Source organism: Dendrobates tinctorius, unplaced genomic scaffold, assembly GCF_039654945.1.
Source record: "Dendrobates tinctorius isolate UK_male_01 unplaced genomic scaffold, ASM3965494v1 ptg000011l, whole genome shotgun sequence".
Taxonomy (NCBI): domain Eukaryota; kingdom Metazoa; phylum Chordata; class Amphibia; order Anura; family Dendrobatidae; genus Dendrobates; species Dendrobates tinctorius.
This window is the reverse complement of record NW_027361679.1, coordinates 8,855,308-8,878,308: the sequence shown is the minus strand read 5'-3', so window position 1 is coordinate 8,878,308 and position 23,001 is coordinate 8,855,308. Positions and strand designations below refer to the sequence as shown.

At 45.5% G+C, this 23,001-nt stretch overlaps 1 protein-coding gene across 3 annotated transcripts in view; it reads left to right on the top strand.

Moving 5' to 3' along the window:
- The window catches only part of RAP1GDS1 (Rap1 GTPase-GDP dissociation stimulator 1), a 159,474-nt gene extending 137,064 nt beyond the window's left edge, over positions 1-22,410 (top strand). For 2 of the 3 annotated variants that reach the window (XM_073589741.1, XM_073589754.1), the window contains 7 exons: positions 12,081-12,212; positions 13,384-13,518; positions 14,946-15,071; positions 18,976-19,115; positions 20,151-20,277; positions 21,488-21,616; positions 21,799-22,410. In XM_073589741.1, coding sequence (XP_073445842.1) covers positions 12,081-12,212; positions 13,384-13,518; positions 14,946-15,071; positions 18,976-19,115; positions 20,151-20,277; positions 21,488-21,616; positions 21,799-21,926 — 917 coding nt within the window. In that variant the 3' untranslated portion in view covers positions 21,927-22,410. The remainder of the gene's footprint in view (positions 1-12,080; positions 12,213-13,383; positions 13,519-14,945; positions 15,072-18,975; positions 19,116-20,150; positions 20,278-21,487; positions 21,617-21,798) is intronic. The other variant, XM_073589746.1, reaches the window with a different exon arrangement.
- Positions 22,411-23,001: the final 591 nt, after the last annotated feature.

The following is a 23,001-nucleotide window of genomic DNA, read 5'->3' as shown; positions in this document are numbered from 1 at the left end:
CCATAAATAAAATGTTCATTTGTAATACTTTGTAGAGAATCCTTTGCAGGCAGTGACTGCTTGAGGTCTGGAAGCCATGGACGTCACCAAATGCTGGGTTTCCGCCTTTGAGATGCTTTGCCAAGCCTTCACTGCAACTGACTTCAGTTGTTGCTTGTTTGTGGGTCGTTCAAGTTTTGTCTTAAGCATGTGAAATGCATTCTCGATGGGGTTGACACCTGGTGATTGACTCGGCCAAGGCAAAACATTCCAATTCTTTGCCTTAAAAAAAACAAACTCCTGGGTTACTTTTGCTGTATAGATAGACAATCAACCTTTCTGTTTTGCCTTTTAATTTAACCAGAAAGTATAGCACTGTATACTTCAGAATTCATCCGGCTGCTTCTGTATTCAGTCACATCATCAATAAACACTAGTGACCCAGTGCGATTGTAAGCCAAGCATGCCCATGGCATGACACTGCCTCCACCATGTTTTACAGAGGATGTGGTGTGCTTTTGGATATTGAGCCGTTCCTAGCCTTCTACATTTCTTTCTATCATTCTGATAGATTGATGTTAGTTTCATCTGTCTAAAGAATGCTTTTCCAAAACTGGGCTGGCATCTTTAGATGTTTTTTGGCAAAGTCTGATCTGACCCTTCTAGTTTTAAGGCTGATTAATGGTTTGCACCTTGTGGTGAAGCCTCTGCATTTGCTCTCGTGAAGCCTTCTCTCTATGGTAGACTTAGATACTGAAACACCTTCCTGAAGAGTGTTCTTACTTAAATGGATAATGTGAAGGGTTTTTACTTAACCATGGAAAGGATTCCGTGGTCATCCACCAGTGTAGTCTTTCATGGACATTCAGGCATTTTTGCGCTCCCAAGCTCCTCAGTGCGCCCTTTTTTTTTTTTTTGCTGAGTGTACAAAACTGTTGATTTGGCCAATCCTAACATTTCTGCTATCACTCTGATGGATTTGTTATTTTTTTCAGCTTAATGAAGGTTGCTTTCTCTTCTTTTTAGATCTCCATTGACCGCATGTTGTGGATTCACAGCAACAGTTCCAAATGCAAATGCCACACCTGAAATAAGCTATAGACCTTTTTACCTGCTTAATCGATGATAGATTAACAAGGGAATAACTTTCGCAGCCCAATAAAGAGCTTTTGAGATAATTTGAGAGGCAGCTACAAATCAATGAGCTGTAAATCCTAAACCCTTACTCCATTAGGATGTAAATACCCTCAAAGCTGAGAGTCTGCACTTGAATCCCACATTGACTATATAATTGTATCTTGAATATGTTTCGATAAACATCTAAAATGCCAAAACTTGTGCCACTGTTCAAATATTTCTGGACCTAACTGTGTACATGATGAGAACAGATCCTTCTGTCCATTTATTCATTTTCCATGGCTCTGTATGCTCTAGTGGAAACCTGGCAAATACATTAAAAAATACAGTAGCAAAATATAAACATAATAGCATGCAGTCAATTCCCCTTTATAATGACAGATTGTGTTAAAGGGGTTGTCAAGTGAAAACAAGTTAACAACTATCCACTATATAGGTGATACTTCACTGATTGATGGGTGCCCCAGTCCTGCAACCTGGACTGATCAAGAAATCGGGGAGTTATCCTCTGGTAGGGAGAAAACAACTATAGTAAAGGCTCTTAGAAATTAGTTGTGAGGGCAAATCTTTGTACTACCAAAATAATGTGATTGAATGATGGTATATAGCGTTGGGGAGTGTATATGTATGATATATGTTATAATATATTTCCTTTTCACCCACCAATGAGGGTGGTCTTTTTTTTTTTTTTGTCCTTCCTCATCAGGTCCTCTACCAGAGGCCTGGAAGTTTGAGGGTTCTGCGCAGGATCTTGGTTGTTCCAAGCATTGCGCTTTTCTGGACAGAGAGTTCAGATGTTGCTCCTGGGATCTGTTGTAGCCATTTTTCCAGATTAGCGTGTCACTGCTCCAAATGCTCCTATCACCACTGGAATCACTGTTGCCTTCACCTTCCACATCTTCTCCAGTTCTCCTTTGAGGCCTTGGTATTTCTACAGCTTCTCATATTCCTTCTTTCTTGCTGTCACTTGGCATTGCCACATCTATTATCATTGCTGTCTTCTGATCTTTGTCTACTTGGCATTGCCACATCTATTATCATTGCTGTCTTCTGATCTTTGTCTACTATGACAATGGTTGGTTAGCAAACACCTGTTTATCTGTCTGGATCTTGAAGTTCCACAGGATTTTAGCCCTTTCATTCTGCACCACTTTTTCTGGGGTCTCCCAACTGGACTTAGGAGGACTTAGCCCATATGCTGTGCAGATGTTCATGTATACAATTCCCGCTACTTGGTTGTGGCGTACGGTACACGCTGTTTCTGCTTGCATTTAGCATCCTGCCACTATGTGTTGGATTGTTTCAGAGGTCTCTTTGCATAGTCTGCACCTTGGGTCTTGTCTTGTTTGGTAGTTTCCTGCTTCTATGGATCTGGTACTAGAACTTGCTCTAGTGCCACTGTGCTGTCTCGGAGTCCAGCTTTCTCCAGCCATTGGTAGGATTTCTCCATGTCAGCCACCTCCTTTACCTGTCGATGGTACATGCCATGCATCTGCTTGTCTTGCTATGGCGCTTCATGTATCTGTTCTTTCTTCCAGATCTGTTGTTGTTGCTGCCTTAGGCATTCTCTCAGCATCTCATCTTTTGGTGTCATTTTTCTGATGTATTCCTGGATACTCCTTGTTTCATCTGTAATGGTGCCTTGGATGCTTATCAAGCCTTGACCACCCTCCTTTCTGTTGGTATGCAATCTTTGTGTGTTAGACTTAAGGTACTGTCACACTTAGCGATGTACCAGCGATCCCGACCAACGATATGACGCGGTCAGGATTGCTGGTACATCGCTACGTGGTCGCTAGTGAGCTGCCACACAGGCAGATCTCACCTGCGACATCGCTGGGGACGGGGGTCGCTACTTACCTGTCACACTAGGCGATCCTGCGTCCTCCCGCCCGGCTCCACGCTCGTTGCTCGTCTCTCCACAGGAAGCGCCGCAGGAAGCGGACGACGAGAAGCGGTCCTGAACGTTCTCTCGCGATCAGCGCTAACCAGCGGGGGAGCGGGTCGTAGGTAAGTATCAGACACAGCGATGTCGCTAGCAATATCGCTATAACGTTACAAGTTATAGCGATATTGCTAGCGATATCGCTTAGTGTGACAGTACCTTTAGGGTGGAGACCTCCAGGCATTGTGAGGAGCTTTCGTGTCTTCACATGTGCAGCTTGTGTATACATGTAAACAGAAGAGAAAAACTCTCATGCTGCTAGTGGGGGTCTCACCGAGGTCACCGTAGTTCAGCCCCACTGGGAACGCAGTCTCAGTGACCTGAGGTAACCTCAATGACATCACCACTGGACACTGACTGTGCTCGCAGCAGTTCAGTCACCAATGATTCTCAGCCTGGATGGTCGCATCTTGGCACTGTCCAGGTTGAAAACTGTTTATCCCCCAGACATGGATTACAGCGTGGGACAGAACGACAGACAGGTATGGTATATTGTTTTTTTATTTTAGTTTTATTACAGGAGAACGAGAGCTTCCGTGGAATTAGGTGTTAGGTGAGTATAACTGTGTTTGTTATTTTTAAATAAAACAAAACACACTTTTACTTTTTTATTTCTAATAAAGGACTTTATCCTGGCTATGTCTTTATTTACCATATAACTATAGGATTAATAATGGATAAGTGTCTTATAGACACCTCTACATTACTAAGCCGTGGGCTTGATGTCACCTGACAATACAAAGGTGACGTCAACCCAACAAATATGAGCCCCACTTGCCACCGCTACAGGGCAAGTGGGAAGAGCCCGGAAAGCGCTAGAATTGGCACATCTCATGGATGTGCCTTTTCTGGGCAGCTATTTTTAGGCTGGGGGGGGCAATATCCATGGCCCCTTACCAGCCTGAGAATACCAGCCCCCAGTTGTCTGCTTTAGCAAGGCTGGTTGTCAAAAATGGGGGGGACCCACGTTGTTTTTTTAATTATTTTTGATAACCAGCCTTGCTGAAGCTGACAGCTGAGGGTTGCATGCCCCAGCTGTGACTTCTGCCTGGCTGACTATCAAAAATACATGGGAACCCACGCCGTTAATTAAAAAAATAATTTGTTTACAGTGCAGGAGCCGGCTAATGAATACTCCCATCAGCCGCTCTTGCTGTTATTAGTGGCAGCAGGCGTTGGATGATGGGAGCTATAGTCCCATCAGCTGAAACCAGTGACCGTAGGTCAACTTTATACCTCTGACCACAGCTGAGGGCTCACACTGTCTTTTGATAGCGTTGGAACCGTGGCTCTCTGACTAACGGGGATGATTTCACCGCCGATTAGAAGCGTTGTTTGCTGCGCTATCATGCACATGACAGCGTGGCCAACACTGGATGTCCGGGCCCCCCATTCAAGTGAATGGGGTGCAGGTCTGGGTACTGTTCTGGTACCCGAACTGTTTGTAACTGTTCGGGCCAAGCCACTGGACCTGAATATCCAGGTGTCCGTTCATCGCTAGTTTTCACTTTAAATGTTTTGTTTGTTTGTTTTTTTTAAATTTTAGGCCATTTTATTTTTTCAGAACAATCTGTATTACAAAAAAATAGTAATCTTGTAATTTTCACCCTTGCTGCTGGGGCTAGTTTAGTGTCATGTTTCCTATACAGATCGTGATATAAAAAAATGCACAGACAGGTTATCCATAACCTTGACAATCCATTTTTAAATGTTAGTCCCCTTTGTAAAGTAAAAATAATATATACTTATTCCCACACTGAATGCCGTTCCAGTGTTGTTGGTGCTTGGTCTCTCGAGCGTGTGTAACATTGTTGTGCCATGTGAGCCCTACAACCAGAGACTGCTTTTTGGCTGATGCGTTCTCACTTCTTCCATTTAGTGGACGCTGATTAGCTAGAGGGCTCATGTGGCATAACAATGTCACATGTGCCCCGAGAGATCTAGTGCCTGTATTGCTAAAACAGTGCTAGCACAGGAGGTCAGTATATGTTATATATATTTTAAAAGGTGATCTTAATTTAAAAATGGGTAATCCATGTAGTAGGCAACCCCTTTAACATGAAAACCTGATTAAAAGTTATTTTCTGATGACACATTCCCTTTTAAGAGGTGGTTGATAGCGTGTAAAATAATTTGTCTCTAAAGAAAAGGTACTTAACTGTACGGTTAGTTTGTGTCACGTCCTGCAAGTCTTAAAAGCCTAGAATACAGTTTAAATTACTGAGAACACTACAGATATTCATAGATACAAAACTGGCTACAATCGCTTTAGGAACGTGTGTTTTGATTCCCTCTAGATAAGGTAGGCCTATGGGAAGTTATTCTGAATAAATAGTAATTCAATTTATTTTATTATTTTTTTTTTTTAGGTTTTTCCTAAATCTATTCTATTATTTCTAAACACTGTTTTTCGGTGATTCCTTTGTATCCCGTTCATACTGCACCCGCACACACAAATGATACACCACTTGAAAGGTAAATTTGCTCCCTTCAGCAAGAAAATAGCCAAACAAACCACACATCCACGGTTTGATCACAAAATACAGTTTAAACATTAAGTTTCATAAACCTGCAGTAAGGAAAAATGACCTGCAGGTAGCACCACAGTACCTCAAAGCACACTACCAACACATTTGTAAACATGCACTGCCTTTTCTCCTTCGTCTCATTGGGGGACACAGGTACTGTGGGTGTATGCTACCGCCATCTGGAGGCTGACACTAAGTAAACAACACAAGGTTAGCTCCTCCTCCTCTGCCGCATACACCCTCGCCCCGATTGCGGGCCAATTTTATGCTTAGTGTCCTTTGGAGGCACACGTGTCTGGTTTTCTCCAGACTTCTTTTTTTTTTTTCCCTTTTTCTCTTCCATGAAGATAAGACAGGGGCGACGGACCCTATTGAAAGGGTCCAATCTCCCCAAACCATCAACGGGCGAGCACGTGTTGAGTATCGTCTCCACGTATCCTTTCCCGCAACGTGGGACATGTCTGGGCCATTTTCCTCAGAATTTTTTTTTTTTTTTTTTTGCTATGAAGATTAGACAGGGGCAACGGATCCTATTGAAAGGGTCCGATTTCCGCAAACCATCAGCGGGTGAGCACGTGCGAGTATCCCTCCACGTACCCTATTCTGCGACGTGGGACACTATGCCGGACTTAGCCCTGACCACCCCTAGGTATGGAAACCATGGGCTGTACAGAGGCACAAGACTAGTCCGTGTGGCCCCCACTGCTCCACCAGCGCTAGACGGCGGTGCTGCAAGGCGGCGGACGGTCCTTCTCCTCAGCTCTAAGGAGGATGGAGTTAGGGTGCCTGCACCGTCCTGGATCCCACCCCTGGTCCCTTCTACCTGATTGGAGAAGTTGCAGCTGCCAGTTGATATGGATGAGATGGCCAGGGAGGGCCCTGCAGCTTTCAGAGGGCCGGAGCCCTTATCTTCAAGCGGTCAGCAGGGGCTGATAGGAGTCCCGGCATAGGCCCCCTCCTATTCCCTTCCCCGGCCCCCCAGCAGTCCCTCACGCATTACTGCCTCGTCATGGGCGGGCATCAACAATCCAGCCCGCGGCTTTGGCCGATGGTAGGCCGCAGCCGGAAGTTCCGCCCTCTCAGTGCGACGTCACTTCCGGCGGCCCACCCTCCGGAGTCTGGGCGGACGCCAGATAAATTGAGGCCCCAGCTTCACTTCAGGGTAGGCCGCGACCGGGAAAGAGCGGTCGGCCCGCCCTCAGCAGGACTGCGCACGGCAGGAGAGCACGTGTGGGGGACACTGGATCTGGTAAGTGCGTCCCGACTGCGAGAGGCACGCTACTGCAGCCAAGGGTGCTCCCCCCACAGCCCCTAGCAGAACAGCATTGAGGCCGGGCGGATACAATATGGCTGGGAAAGGGAAGATGCACACATTCCTATACGCTGCATGCATCGCCTGTGGGGCCTCATTTCCGCGGGCGCAGAGCAATAAATTGTGCGAAGCCTGCGACTCCGAACGCGCTCAGGAGCCCTCCCCTGTAACCGAGCTCAGGGATTCAAATCCTCCTATCGCTATTGCAGTCTATGGCGTCGCTTACAAAGGCGATGCGAGTCTCTTCACGCCCCAGATAGGGGCAAGGATAGTGGCTCGCCGATCTGGGAGGGGTCCTCCACCTCACAAGAGCCTCATTCCAGGCAGGCGCAAAGGAAACTAACCCACATGGCATCTCCCGGCCCACCCGGTGCCTCGGCATCCGTGAGTTCGGCATCACGCTCGCCTTCACCAGTTGTCGGGAGCGGGCAGACTTCAGATTATGACTCAAACGAGCCGCTGGACCTAGATACCCCGGGGTCTCAGGAAACAAATGACAGCCTCATTGATGCTGTTAATCAGACTCTGGGGGTTGAGGATAACATCACCTTGGCCTCAGGCCATAAGGTATCCTTTAAGCGGGCTAAGCGACCGCATAGAGTGTTTGGCTCTCACCCAGAGTTTGAGGACATAGTGCATAGGCATTTCTCGGGACAGAAGACGAAAGAGGCAAGATATCCGTTTGCTCCAGAGCTCTGTAAGAAATGGGCAGAATCCCCAGTGGTGGATCCACCAGTGTCACGCTTGGCCTCGAAATCCTTGTTATCTGTACCTAGCGGTTCTTCTATCAGCGACCCCACTGATCGGCTCATAGAAAGTTTAGCGCGCTCAGTTTTTTGGAAGCATCAGGATCAGCACTCTCTCCCTCGTTCGTGGCAACGTGTGTAGCCAAGGCCATGATGTCTTGGTCAGAATCATTGAACAAGGTCTTGCAGGATGGAGACCTGCCTACAGAGGTATCATAGACAAATCGCTATGGCTGGTGACTACTTAATCAACGCTTCCTTGGATGCGGCCAATTGCGCTGCGCTTGCGGCCGCAAATGCAGTAGCCATTAGGAGGACCCTATGGTTAAGGACATGGCGGGCCGATTCAATTTCCAAGAAGTCGTTGACTTCCCTGCCTTATCAGGGTGGCCACCTGTTCGGAGAAAAATTAGACCAACTAATCTCCGATGCTACAGGGGGAAAAAGCAGCTTCCTCCTACAACAAAGGGTCAAGCAGCCGTTTCGCCAAGCTCGGGCTCGGTTTCGGTCCTTTTGCAACCCCGGGTGGCGGCCAGCGCTGCCGCTCCAGGTCGCTCCAACCAGGATAGGGAGCGACAGGTCTCATATAGAGCCAACCCATTAGCCAGAATGCGGGCTCGTCAGCCCAGGGCGAGGGGAGCCAGGGCTCAGAGAGCTTCAGCTAAATGACTCGGAGTACTTTTTAGGCGACATCAGCAGAGTAGGCGGCCGCCTGCTCCACTTTCGCCATGTCTGGGTCGCGGTAGCACGCAACTCATGGGTGGCGTAATTGGTGTCCTCAGGGTACAAGATAGAGTTTACCAAGTATCCCCCAAAACGATATTTTCTGTCCCGACTTCCCAAAGTGAAGCCCCGGGCAAGGGTGTTGCTAGGGGCTATCAATTGACTCCAGCGCAACGGAGTCATTGTTCCTGTACCAGAGCACGAGAAGGCTCAGGGGTTTTATTCCAATCTGTTCGCGGTCCCCAAAAAGGATGGGACAGTCAGGCCGGTTTTGGACCTGAAGCTCCTGAACAAGTTCATCAGGGTCAAACATTTCCTAATGGAATCTCTCCATTCAGTTATATTGGCCATGGGCCAAAGAGAATACTTGGCCTCTATCGATATCCAGGATGCCTACCTGCACATCCCCATTTTTCCTCCGCATCAGAGGTTTATGCGGTTCGCCATCAATGGCCGACATTTTCAGTTTGCAGCACTGCCCTTCGGGCTAGCCACTGCCCCTAGAATGTTCACAAAGGTAATGGCAGTCGTGATGGTCGTCTTACACTCTCGGGGCATAGTCGTCTTACCATACTTAGACAACCTTTTGGCGACGGGCCCCTCATTTCTGGCATGCGAGGAGAATGTCAGCATCACGCTGGATACCCTCTCCCGCTTAGGGTGGTTGGTCAACAGGAAAAAAATCATCCCTTGTCCCAGCCCAGAGGATTTCCTTTTTAGGGATGACCTTCGACACCTCCCGAGGTTTGGTAATTCTCCCTCAAGACAAAGCCCTAGCGCTCCGGCAAGGAGTCCAGAAGCTTCTACAGCCAGTCCCGCACACTATTCGGTTTGGGATGAGGGTATTAGGGAAGATGGTGGCAGCAACAGAAGCAATTCCGTTTGCCCAATTTCATCTTTGCCCCTTACAGCACGCCCTCTTGTCAGCCTGGGACAAGAACCCATTCACGCTCGATCAGTAGTGCCGGCTATCCTCGCAGGTCAGGCAGTCGCTAAGGTGGTGGACGAACAGGTCCTCTCTTTCCCCCGGATCAGTGGCTAGTGGTCACCACCGACGCCAGCCTCCTCGGCTGGGGAGCAGTGCTCCGCCACCACACGGCCAATGGGCAATGGTCGCAACAGGAAGCACGCCTCCCGATCAACTTGTTGGAAATACGAGCGGTCCGGCGGGCACTGCAATATTTTCAGCATCTTCTAGCAGGACGTCCCGTCCGGATTCAATCGGACGACGCTACGGCGGTAGCTTATGTAAATCAGCAAGGGGGCATGCGCAGCAGGGCAACCATGCGCGAGGTAGGTGAGGAGGGCCGAGAGCAACCATTCGGTAATATCAGCAGTCCACATTCCGGGCGTGGAAAATTGGATGGTGGACTTCCTAAGCCGGCAGAATGTCATGTCAGGGGAATGGTCTCTGCACCCTGAGGTCTTCCAGCAGATTTGCCAACGGTGGGGAACACCGGATGTGGATCTGATGGCCTCCAAGGTGAGCGCCAAGGTGCCCGTGTTCGTCGCCCGGTCTCGGGACCCGCGAGCGATCTGCCATGGAACCAGTTTCACCTTCCATACTTGTTTCCCCCACTGCCGCTGCTCCCGAGGGTCATACAGAAGGGGTTCCAGCAATTCTGCTGGCCCCGTCGGGCTTGGTACGCAGATCTAGTGCAGCTGCTCGCCGACGTCCCATGGTGACTACCAGAGTGCCCAGATCTACTGGCCCAGGGCCTGATCTTCCACCCGAACTCGGGGGCCCTGTTCTTGATGGCATGGCCGCTGAATCTTGGATTCTGACCCAGGCTGGGTTCAGCCGCAATGTGGTAGCTACAATGATTAGCGCCCGGAAGGCTACCTCGGCGAAAATTTACCATCACACCTGGAAAGTCTTCTTTGCTTGGTGTCGAGATCGTGGTTTTTCTCCACTGACATTTTCGATTCCCATCATCTTGGCCTTTCTCCAGTCAGGCCTAGACTCAGGTTTGGCCCCGAGCTCCCTTAGGAGGCAGATATCGGCGTTGTCCATCCTTTTCCAGCGGAGAATTGCTGCCAATATGCAAGTAAGGACTTTCATCCAGGGAGTCTCCCACTTGGTACTGCCCTATAAGATCCCCCTGGTCACCTGGGACCTTAACCTGGTCCTGAATGTTCTGCAGGAAGTCCCCTTTGAACCGCTACAAGTAATTCCTTTGTCGTACCTTTCCCGGAAAGTAGTGTTCTTGGTAGCTATAACTTCCATTAGGCGAGTCTCTGAGTTGGCGGCCTTGTCTTGCCGAGCAACGTTTCTCACCTTTTACAAGGATAAGGTGGTGCTCAGATCAGCTCCCCCCTTTCTGCCAAAGGTTGTGTCCTCATTCCACATTAATGAGGATATTGTCTTGCCCTCGTTTTGTCCAGCGCCAGTACATTGCGTGGAAAAAGCTCTTCACACGTTAGACCTGGTGAGAGCTCTCAGGAGGTATGTGGTGCGGACGGCACCTTTTCGTCAGACGGACACGCTGTTCGTGCTTCCCGAAGGGCGCAGGAAGGGACTCGCAGCCTCAAAATCGACCATAGCCAGATGGATCCGTCTAACTATTCAGGAGGCCTACCGCATCGGTGGTGCGCCGGTTCCAGCAGGGATCAGAGCACACTCTACTCGGGCAGTGGGCGCCTCTTGGGCGCTTCGGCACCAGGCTTCGATGGAACAGGTGTGCAAGGCAGCGACCTGGTCCAGCCTGCACACGTTTACTAAACATTACAGTGTCCATACTCAGGCTTCGTCAGATGCGAGCCTAGGTAGAAGGATTCTCCAAGCAGCGGTGGCGCACCTTTAGACAGGAGGTGCATGTGGCTTGGATTGGTGAGTCAACTTCCCACCCAGGTACTGCTTTAGGACGTCCGACAGTACCTGTGTCCCCCAATGAGACGAAGGAGAAACATGGATTTTTGTGAGAACTCACCGTAAAATCCTTTTCTCTGAGACGCTCATTGGGGGACACAGCACCCACCCTGTTAGCCAAGTTGGCTCTGGTTTACTTAATTAATGTGCATTTTTTGTTGATGTCAGGGTGGATCTTTTCCAGACATATTATCTGCATTTAAGGCTGTTTTTCGTTATTCTCCTACTGCTTTTGCACTAAACTGGTTTCCGCCCGCAATCGGGGCGAGGGTGTATGCGGCGGAGGAGGAGCTAACCTTGTGTTGTTTACTTAGTGTCAGCCTCCAGATGGTGGTAGCATACACCCACAGTACCTGTGTCCCCCAATGAGCGTCTCGGAGAAAAGGATTTTACGGTGAGTTCTCACAAAAATCTATGTTTCGCTTTTTACTTCGCCCCACACACACAAATGATACACCATTTGAAAGGTAAACTTGCTCCCTTCAGCAAGAAAACAGCCAAAGAACACACTTTCACAATTTTAGCACTGAATGCAGTTTAAACATTCATTTTCATAAACCTGCAGAAAGACACAATGACCTGCAGGTGGCTCCTCAACCGGGAAAAAAAAATTTTGACCTCTACTTATCAAAACAATTTATTCTATTACCAATCTACATATAAAAATACCTGTCTGTGTTCATCAGCTCATGAAATACATTTACATTTGACCAGCTTGCTTTTTCTGAAATTGCCTGCGTCCCCGACGACCAATGTGCAAACATTTTCCACGGGCCACGCTCGTGTCTCTGAATTGCTGTTTGTGTTGAAAGTTTGATTTGTTTGTTTGTTTTTTGTACAGATGAGTCCATGCAGAAGCTTTTTGAAGGTGGAAAAGGCAGCGTCTTTCAGAGGGTTCTGTCCTGGCTTCCATCACACAATCATCAGCTCCAGTTAGCTGGTGCCCTAGCAATAGCCAATTTTGCTAGAAATGGTAAATACCTTTTAATTTTGTAAGGCTGTGTTCACATCTGCAGTATGTATTCCCTTGTTCTGTTTCATTACAGAAGCAAAAAAAATAAATTTCAACTTGTAATGAGCCTTCAAATGGCAGACACCAATTGGGCCTTTACACCCCGTCTGACCTTTTAAAGGGACTCTTTCAGAATGACTGTTCAAACCAAGTACAGGCACTCGGTGCATCATGGCGGGGCCAGTCATTTAAGCACATATTCCCACCTGCTTAGTTTCATTTTATCTCCACCCTCCTCTGTCTCCATGAAGCCAGAGCTGTCAATCAAAGAAGAGGTGGGTGGAGTTTGAGGGGAAATAAGCAGGTGGTAAGCTGTATTGGCCCCACCGTGAAGCACTAAGTGGTGGGACTTGGTTTGAACAGTCATTCTGTGCTGACAGGTTCCTTTAAGGGAATCTTTATCCAGGTTTTTGCTACCCCATCTAAGAGCATCATGACGTAGGGACAGAGATCCTGATGTATCATTCACTTGGCTGCTTGCTGAAGTTTTGATAAAATCAGGGTTTTATTTGCTGCAGAGCTAACAGTTCTCTGAATGTTGAGCTCAGTATAAGTCCGATCACATCACCGATTAACCGCTTTCTGTGTATACTGTGCGTAGGCAGAAAGCTGCTAATCAGTTGTGTAGGGTGGGGTTATTCACCTAGTAGTTGTAGTGTGAATTGCAGACTGTTTTTGGGTTTGCTTGCGTGTCATAATATTGTACTGCATTTGTTTTTGAGAAATTGGAGTCCTTATCTAAGCAAACATCAGGCTAGGATGTGTTCTCTGCTGTAAGTCATGCCAGAGCCAGTATGTCACTCTCCACAAGGAGAAACCTTACCTTTTAGATCCCAGTCTTAGTCTCTCACCTAGCCAAATCAGTTCTCATGCTTTGCACTGAAGTAGGGCAACACTCCGAAACACCGCGTTTGCAAATTGAGATTCTGATTTGGCTTTTATCCAAAGTCATATTTTAAGGCTCGTTAAAGGGTCGATAGTGACTTGTAGGATTGCTGCTTCCAACAGGTGGCGCTACAGAATTCAAATCCTCTTCCTCTCTGAAGAGGCAATTTGCATACTTACTAGTACTAATGTAAACCAATCCTGTATATGTTGCCTGCCAGGGTTGACAGTAATCTGTTTAATTTAGATGGGAACTGCATTCATATGGTGGACAACGGCATTGTTCAGAAGCTCATAGATCTTTTGGACAGACATGTGGAAGAAGGCAATGTTACTGTACAGCATGCTGCTCTTAGTGCTCTAAGAAACTTGGCCATTCCGGGTAAGTAATACAAGGGCTGACTTAAATCAGTATTGAATTGGTATTTGCATTGAGCAACATTTCTAATGCAAGTCTCTCTCAGTAAAAAAATGCTATTTTTTTAACGATTTATGTTCTTACAAACAAGATGTTCAAATTGTCCATTGTTGAAAACTAGTCCTCAAGTAGGTGTATTCTGATTATCTGCGTATGGGCGGCACGGTGGCTCAGTGGTTAGCGCTGCAGCCTTGCAGCGCTGGGGTCCTGGGTTCGTATCCCACCAAGGACAACATCTGCAAGGAGTTTGTATGTTCTCCCCGTGTTTGCGTGGGTTTCCTCCGGGTACTCCGGTTTCCTCCCACATTCTAAAGACATACTAATAGGGAATTTAGATTGTGAGCCCCATCGGGGACAGTGATGATGTGTGTGAAAAAACTGTAAAGCGCTGCGGAATATGTTAGCGCTATATAAAAATAAAGATTATTATTATTATCTGCGTAAGATAAGTTATTAAATAGAAACTGTGTTTTTGTTTTTTTTTAAATTATCCTCCAAGCATTGTAAAAAAAAACTTGTACCGTAATACAGTATGCTTTAACTTTTTTTCTGCCCAAAATACCATGCTATAGTGCTGTTTCAATGCTCAGTCCATGTTCCTTTAGAAGCTCAATTCAGCTGCTGCTGAGCAAAAAACCAAACACTGTATTCCGAAAATGCGTTTTCTGTCATTTCCCATGTCTGAGTGCTGGGGCAGGGAGCAAAGAGGCTAAATTCTGGAAAGTCCTACATACAGGCTGTTTGAGTATAGTGTGAGGATCTTGCCGAGCAGCAGATAAAAGGTGCTTAAAGGAGCATAAACAGCATTGGGTTTGGGAGAGGCAGAAGCAAGATAGGTTAGTGAAGTATATTACAAAAATTCATAACTTTGCAAGGCTAAATAATTTAAAAAATCTTGGTTGTGACCCAATTTTCTCATCCATAGCTGTAAATGGTATTCGATTGTACATTTTGTTGCTCTACTGAGATTTCCCATCAGTCAAGTTCAGGTTTTTTCCATTGATTCACAAAGCCACAAAATCTGTGTCAGGGCCGCATGTCAAAGATTTCTAATGGGCCCCTGTCATTAGGACCCCAGGAAGCACTTACTGACCTAGCTGTACGAACATTAAAATAAAATTGCTTTTGTGCGGGTTACGAACAGCAATTTTCTTCTGTGCTCGAGCCTTTGTTGAGTTAGAGATTTTATTAAAAGATGTAGCACAAAGTGAAAAGCTAAAGCAGAAAATGACATGTACAACTAAAGGTAAATTAGACTTATTATTCTGACACATAATTACTAGCCAACATGAACCAGCTTGTGCCCTTTTACATATCTATATGTAGACCACATGACCGTGCTCACATAGGAATAGCTTGTGTTACGGCATTTTCTTTTCATCTTTTCATAGTTGTGAATAAAGCAAAAATGTTGTCCGCTGGAGTAGCGGAAGAAGTGCTGAAGTTTCTGAAGTCAGAAATGCCTCCAGTACAGTTTAAATTACTGGGAACACTACGGATGTTAATAGATGCTCAAGGTAAGAACGAGCTCTAGAGGGTGCTGAGATTTATTTAATTTAATAATGCTTTGTTCCGTATGGTCATGATCACAAATTTGTGTAATATGATTCTAATATCTGTTAACGGGAACCTGTCGCCAGGTTTTCCCAATATAAAGAACAGCCACCACCTTTTGAGGCCTTTTGTAACTCCCCTCTCACAGCACATAAAATACATGTTCTTATACCTCCCATATGGTGTAGTTTGGCCCAATGGGCATTGCTGATCTTTGCCCGGTGCCTCTTCTCTCGTCATCGTCCTGCTTCCCCACTTCGCGCTCCTGTGCAAAGCACTGTACTGCACATGCACCAGTTTTACTTCTGGGTCATGTGAGCTCTTTGGCTTTCCCAGCGTATGTGCATTACAATACTTTGTTCTGCCCTCATCATGGCTGACATAAATACACAGTAACACGATTGTGGTACACTGTGGATCACGTAGGATGCGTCATCCACATGAAGCAAGCATGAGGACTGCATCTGGGAGGAGGCGCTGGATCAAGACCAGTGATGCCCTTCGGATCAGACCGCACTGTGTGTGGGTATAATAAAAGGTCTTTTTTTGTGCTATGCCTCGGGGATTGGGAACATACAGTACATACAACTTACTAAAATACTGTAAATGAAGCCTTAAAGGTGATGGCTATACTGTTTCTTGGGAAGAGGTGCAAAAAGCCATGGAAATCTATCAGTAATTAAAAAGCAATCCTGACACTTAGTGAAAATTAATATCGGCTAGTTCAATTGATGGCCTATAAAAAGGTGTCTCTTTACCAAGGTGCCACACAAAAAACATCTCATCAATGGTAAAACCAGTGAGCCGTCTCAAGACCTTCCCAACCTTATTGTTACAAAACATGCTGATGGCATTGGTTACAGAAGAATTTCTGAACTATTGAAGGTTCCAGTGAGCACTGTTGAGGCCATAGTCTGGAAGTGGAAATAACATAATTTCACCATAACTGGCCACAACCAGGTTCTCCCAGCAAGGTTTTAAGGGCCTGTCACACTAAGAGATATCACTAGCAATATCGCTATAACTTGCGATGTTATAGCGATATTGCTAGCGATATCGCTATGTGTGATACTTACCTCCGTCCCGCTGCTTATTGCTGATCGCGCGAGAACAGGCTGGACTGTTTCTCGTCGTCAGCTTCCTGCGGCGCTTCCTGCTGTGACGACGAGCGACGCTTGGAGCCGGGCGGGAGGACGCAGGATCGCCTGGTGTGACAGGTAAGTAGCGACCCCCGTCCCCAGCGATGTCGCTAGTGAGATCTGCCTGTGTGGCAACTCACTAGCGACCACTTAGCGATGCACCAGCGATCCTGACCGCGTCATATCGCTGGTCGGGATCGCTGGTTCATCGCGAAGTGTGACAGTACCTTTAGATAGAGTGAAAAGAATTATCAGAAGAGTTGTCCAAGAGCCTAAGACCACCTGTGGAGAGTAACAGAAAGATCTGGAATTAGCAGGTACAATTATGTCAAAGAAAACTATAAGTAATGCACTTAAACTCCATGGCCTGTATGTACGCTCACCTAGCAAAATTACAATGCTGAACAAAAGGTATTTTCAAGTTCGTTCAAAGTTAGCTCAACAACATTTAGTCAAGCTTGTGACATACTGGGAGAATATAGTCTGGTAAGATGAGACCAAAATTGAACTCTTTTGGATGTCATAATACACAGCATGTTTGGAGGCCAAAAGCCTTCTACATATCACCTCCAAAACACTATACCAACAGTGAAGTTTGGAGGTGGGAACCATCATGGTGTGGGGCGGTTTATCGGCCTTACAGAGGGATGAATGGAAAAATGTGCCAAGACTTTCTTGATGAAAATCTGCCCCCGTCTACAAGGATGATGAAGATGAAACAAGGACATTTCAGTAAGACAATTATCCCAAACACACAGCCAAGGAAACTCTCAATTGGATTCAGAGAAAAAATAAAGCTGGTAGAATGGCCCAGCCAATCATCTGACCTGAATCCAGTAAAAGATTTATAGAAGGAACTAAAGCTCAGAGTTCATAGAAGGAGCCCACGGAACCTTCAGAATTTGTTGAGGATTTGTGTGAAAGAATAGGCCAAAATAACACCTGAGCAATGCATGCGACTAGTTTCTCCTCACAGGAGGCATCTTGCAGCTGTCATCACCAGCAAAGTCTTTTGTATGAAGCATTAATTAAATTTTAGTAAGCGTGTTCAATAATTTTTCCCTGTGTCATCTCTTGTTATTACACATAGCTTAATTTATGGAAATACATAGTTTGATTTCTTTGCCTGTGTGGATTGGATGGTTGTTACTGACATCTGGTGACAATTTCCTGTCAATAGCATATGTAAAACATATACATATTTACTTAGAAAATTGGTGACATGTTCAATACTTATCATGATTAATACTTTTGCTTACAGTTTCTTAAAAATGCCAAAATAAAGTTTTGACACCATTTCAACAAAATGTTAACTGTATGTGTGCCATGGGAAACTGTGTGGGGTAGATTTTATAATCTCTTAACTTTGTGTATGTAAGTATCTAGAAAGTTCTGAGGCTGGCAAAGCACATACAAAATGGTCCAGACGCCTTAGGGTGTGTGCACACGATGCGGATTCTGCTGCAGAATTTTCCGCGCGGACTTTGCAAAATCCGCAGGTCAAAAGACCTGCGGTTTATCTGTGGATCAGCCTGCGGTTTGACACCTCTACAATGGAGCAGGTGTGAAACCGCTGCAGATTCCGCACAAAGAAGTGACATGCTGCGGTTTTGAAACCGCAGCAAATCCACGCGGAAAATTCCGCACCATGTGCACTGTGGTTTTTGTTTTCCATTGATTATAATGGTACTGTACACCGCAGCAGAAACTGCTGTGGATCCGCAGGACCAAAACCGCTGCGGATCCGCAGCAGAATCCACAGCGTGTGCACATACCCTTAGGCTATGTTCACGCTTCGCGTTTTTGCTGTGTTTTTTTCTGCAGGTAAAACCTGCTCAATTGGCAGTAAAGAATCTTAGTTTTGCTGTGTTTTTTTGCTGCGTTTTTATTGTCTCTTGTGCATGCTGATAAAGTTTAGTGCCCCCCAAAAAACATTATGCAACTTCCTTAGGTTTTTGCATCAAAAGCGTAGCAAAACCTGATATTTGCGTTTTTTTTTTTTTGCTGCGTTTCTGTACTTATTCATTGCTTTGTACCAGGGAGAAAACTCAGGAAAAAGAACGAGTGTGTGCATGAGACTTGTCATCTCATAGATTTTGCTGGTACTGTGAAATGTAGCTTAAAGTTTGCATAAAAAAGTAGCAAAATTGCAACGTGTGAACATAGCCTTATAGTCATATGATCTATCACAATTTATTTGGCATTGCCATTCGATGTGGTTACGCATAGTCAGGGACATAGCATCAGCCCCATTTCATCATTGCTGTTTCTCCACTTTAGTAATTTGCTCCTTTTTAATATTTGCGCTTCATTCTCTATATGTTTTGTGACACTCTTTGTTGGTTTTCTTTTTTTTAAGATTTTTTTTTTTTTTTTTACTTCCTCAATCACTTTGCTTATCAAGATGTTGTGGACCGTCACAAAATGTGATTTTTACTAAATATTGCATTTTTTTTGCACATCTCACTTTTTTCCCTGCATGGACTAAGTTTTTTGGTGGAGTTTTCAGTTTGACACATTTTTATGACTTTTTAAAGGATCTACGACTTTTGGTACTGGAAAGTTGGAAGAAAAAATGGTTGAGGATAAAAATAGGTAGCATTTTGATTTTGCGCCACATTAATAGAAAAAAACCATCAACGTCATTGTCTAATACCACGAGATATAGAAAGAAAAGTGACTTGAATAAATTGCAAATGATGACTTTGGCCCTATATTTTTCCTTTAGCTGAAGCTGCTGACCAACTGGGGAAGAACACCAAACTTGTTCAGCGTCTTGTAGAGTGGTGTGAAGCCAAAGACCATGCCGGGGTTATGGGGGAATCGAACCGGCTGCTCTCCGCTCTCATACGGCACAGCAAATCAAAGGTTGGTGAACACTTCAACTACGGGAAAAGCTATAAACACTAAAGAAATAACTTGTGAATGCTGTCGGATCCTCATTGCACAGAAAAGAAAGAGGAATGCCAATTGTGAAGAAACGGGAAATCATGAATTTTCTGACATTCGTAGAAAAAATTTTTAGTTAGCAATTTGAGAAACTAGCATTTTACCATCCAAAAATGGCCCAGACTTTTGGTTAACATGTATTTGCAATATTACTAACGTAATGGATATATAGCTGTACCAGCAGTCCCGAATCAGGCCTCCCGCAAAAGGGTTCCTTGATGGGAACTTGTCGTATGAGCCAGGCAGCATTAATCAGCCTGCCTACACCATTGCAGCACGGCATATTTTTCTATGAAACGCAATGGCGTTTCAGTGAAAATTTCCTCTAACGATCTGGCTAAGGACTATTGCCAAAGAAGAGACTACTCCAGCACCGCTTACGGCCCGGCTCTTCCCGGTGCCGCTGCCGGTGATTGACAGGTCTCTCCGTTGTGTGTATATAGTGATAAATCTGTCACCTGCAGCCCTACTGGGAAGAGCCGGCCAGGGGTGAAGATGGTCTAGCCTGGTTTCCAGCTGTGGTCTCCAGCCAGATCTTTTAAATATGTTTTGCCTGAAAAGTCTCAGTGTTTCACAGAAAAATATACCAGGCTCTAGTTCATGTGGCCCGTGGTTTGGGCAGCAAGAATCCGATGTCCCGTTACCTATAATTGTTCTTTCATTGTTCTCCCCAAACATCAGGGACGTAATGAGAAAGTGTCCCCCGCATTGCTGTTCTTCTAGGGTGCACTATTGATATCAGGCAAAGTTCGGGAGCCCATAGTAGTCATTTGTGTTCTTCTCCATCTGTAATAAGGTAATGCTCTGATGGTGCTGATGTGTGACTTTTCTGGCAGACGTCTATACCCGACTACAACTTTCTTACTAGTTTGTATTTGACCATTAGAGACTTAGAATGATAACAATTTCATGCAAATGTGTTTTCTTTTATTGCCTGATTTCTCTGTGCCATAGGATGTAATTAGAACCATTGTCGAAAGTGGTGGCATCAAGCACTTAGTCACCATGGCAACCAGCGAACATGTAATAATGCAGAATGAAGCACTTGTTGCACTGGGATTAATAGCAGCGTTAGAATTACGTGAGTATTTGAAAGGATATGTTCCTTCCTGTTATAAACTTACTGATGTAGTGTGGATCCTCGCACCGTTTGCTGTACATTATCGGGTTCTCTTACCCATCGATCGTGTACATTATCAGGCTCTCTTACCCATCGATCATGTGCATTATCAGGCTCTCTTACCCATCGATCATGTGCATTATCAGGCTCTCTTACCCATCGATCATGTGCATTATCAGGCTCTCTTACCCATCGATCATGTGCATTATCAGGCTCTCTTACCCATCGATCATGTGCATTATCAGGCTCTCTTACCCATCGATCATGTGCATTATCAGGCTCTCTTACCCATCGATCATGTGCATTATCAGGCTCTCTTACCCATCGACCATGTGCATTACATTGCTTTTTTATATTAGGATAGCTTTGTATGGAACATCGTTTCATATTAATCACGAGGGATTTCTAACCTCAAAGCGACTGTTACCAGGTTTTGTACTATTTATTCCGAGAGCAGCATGATGTAGGGGCAACGAATTTGATTCCCGCAATGTGTCGCTTACTAGGCTGCTTATTGTAGTTTCAATAAACTCAGTTTTTCATCAGCAGGAAGTTATCACTGAAGGTCTAATTGACTCATGCAATGTAGTCATCCTGCTCTTTGTGATCCTGTCCCCACCACTGATTGTGTACACAAAAAGCTGAGTGTGGGTCGGGTTTTACAGAGCTCAGCATTCTGATAAATGGTAGACCTGCCGCAAATACTTCAGAGAGTCTGTCAAAATTGCAGCAAGCAGCCCAATAAGTGACATACTTCTGGAGTCAGGGTTTTTCCCCACACGATTAAAATGCTCAGCGAAAACCCAGCCTAAAAATTACAGCATATAGGGCCAGCATACTATGAGCTGGTACATGTTGTTGTTATTATGCATTGCTTATATAGTGGCATCATATTCCGCAACGTTATACAGGCCCCAATCAGTATGTCTTTGGAGTGTGGGAAGAAACCAGAGTACCCGGAGGTAACCCACCAAACATGGGAAGACAAACATACTCCTTGCAGATGTCCTTGGTGGGATTTGAACCCAGGACCCCAGTGCTGTAACACTACAATGCTAACCACTGAGCCACCGTGCTGCCCTCACATTACATTTGTCAGTGGTCTCTCCATTGTGATGATAAAGAGAAGTCCTTGTCTTGTTTCTGACCCTCTTGTATCTGTCTATTCTAGAAGGCGCAGAATGTGAGCTGGAAAGTGCCAAGCTAGTCCAGGTCCTGCACCGACTGTTATCAGATGACAGGAGCGCTCCAGAGATAAAGTACAATTCTATGGTTCTGATCTGTGCGGTTATGGGCTCCGGTATGTCATTATACGATACTGATATTTATTACAACTTTAAATAGTAGGATTAGTGTTTCGGGGTTGTGCCATGCCGCCCATTTCTGAATCCAACTGCTTCATGTCGAACGTACAACGCCCCGCAGGTGTAACACACGTCTTTATATTTCACATAGAAAAAATTTCTTTCTTCTGTTTCACAGCGCCCCTACATAAGGAAGTGCAAAGCCTGGCATTCCTGGACGTTGTGTCCAAATTACGCAGCCATGAGAACAAAACGGTAGCCCAGCAGGCCTCGCTAACAGAGCAGAAGCTGACCGTACAGAGCTGAGGGTGCTCGGCACATCGTCCATCCTGCTGACTCCATCGTCTCGTGTGCTCTGCCCCAGCCATGTCCCCTCCAACTGTATCACTCGTGCATGTGTTATGTCGCCACAGAAGCAGATGAACTGTTGTAGGTACAGTCGTAGGCACAGAAAGGCCAGTCTCTTCATACTGTCTCCCTTGTATACTTGTTGCTTACCTCTAAGGGGAATATGTGCATGTTGTAGTCCTCTAATGTAAAGTGATACTCCCTGCCCCCGTAACAACCCTGAACTGCATACTAGAGTATTGCTAGTCTGGACAATACAGGAAACTGCCAGTTCTTTTTGGAATTGGAGTATCATACGTAGTCACAACAGCTCCATTTTTGGTGCTTTGGTTGCAGGCGAGGAAGGGATTATATTGCCACTCATTCACTAGTTTTGCCTGTTGCTGTCAAACTTGTGGTACAATTCCCAGAGTCCACTAATAAAAATACCAGTGCCCTCTTATTTCGTGTTTGTGCTTTATCGCTTGCTTTTCAGGCATTTTTATTATATGAAGATTCTTCCCTGAGGGTCTTGGGATCAATTTCGACCATGACCAGCATCTGAATGGAGTTTGTACAGTGGGGAAAAAAAGTATTTAGTCAGTCAGCAATAGTGCAAGTTCCACCACTTAAAAAGATTAGAGGCATCTGTAATTTACATCATAGGTAGACCTCAACTATGGGAGACAAACTGAGAAAAAAAAATCCAGAAAATCACATTGTCTGTTTTTTTTTTCATTTTATTTGCATATTATGGTGGAAAATAAGTATTTGGTCAGAAACAAAATTTCATCTCAATACTTTGTGATATATCCTTTGTTGGCAATGACAGAGGTCAAACGTTTTCTGTAAGTCTTCACAAGGTTGCCACACACTGTTGTTGGTATGTTGGCCCATTCCTCCATGCAGATCTCCTCTAGAGCAGTGATGTTTTTGGCTTTTCGCTTGGCAACACGGACTTTCAACTCCCTCCAAAGGTTTTCTATAGGGTTGAGATCTGGAGACTGGCTAGGCCACTCCAGGACCTTGAAATGCTTCTTACGAAGCCACTCCT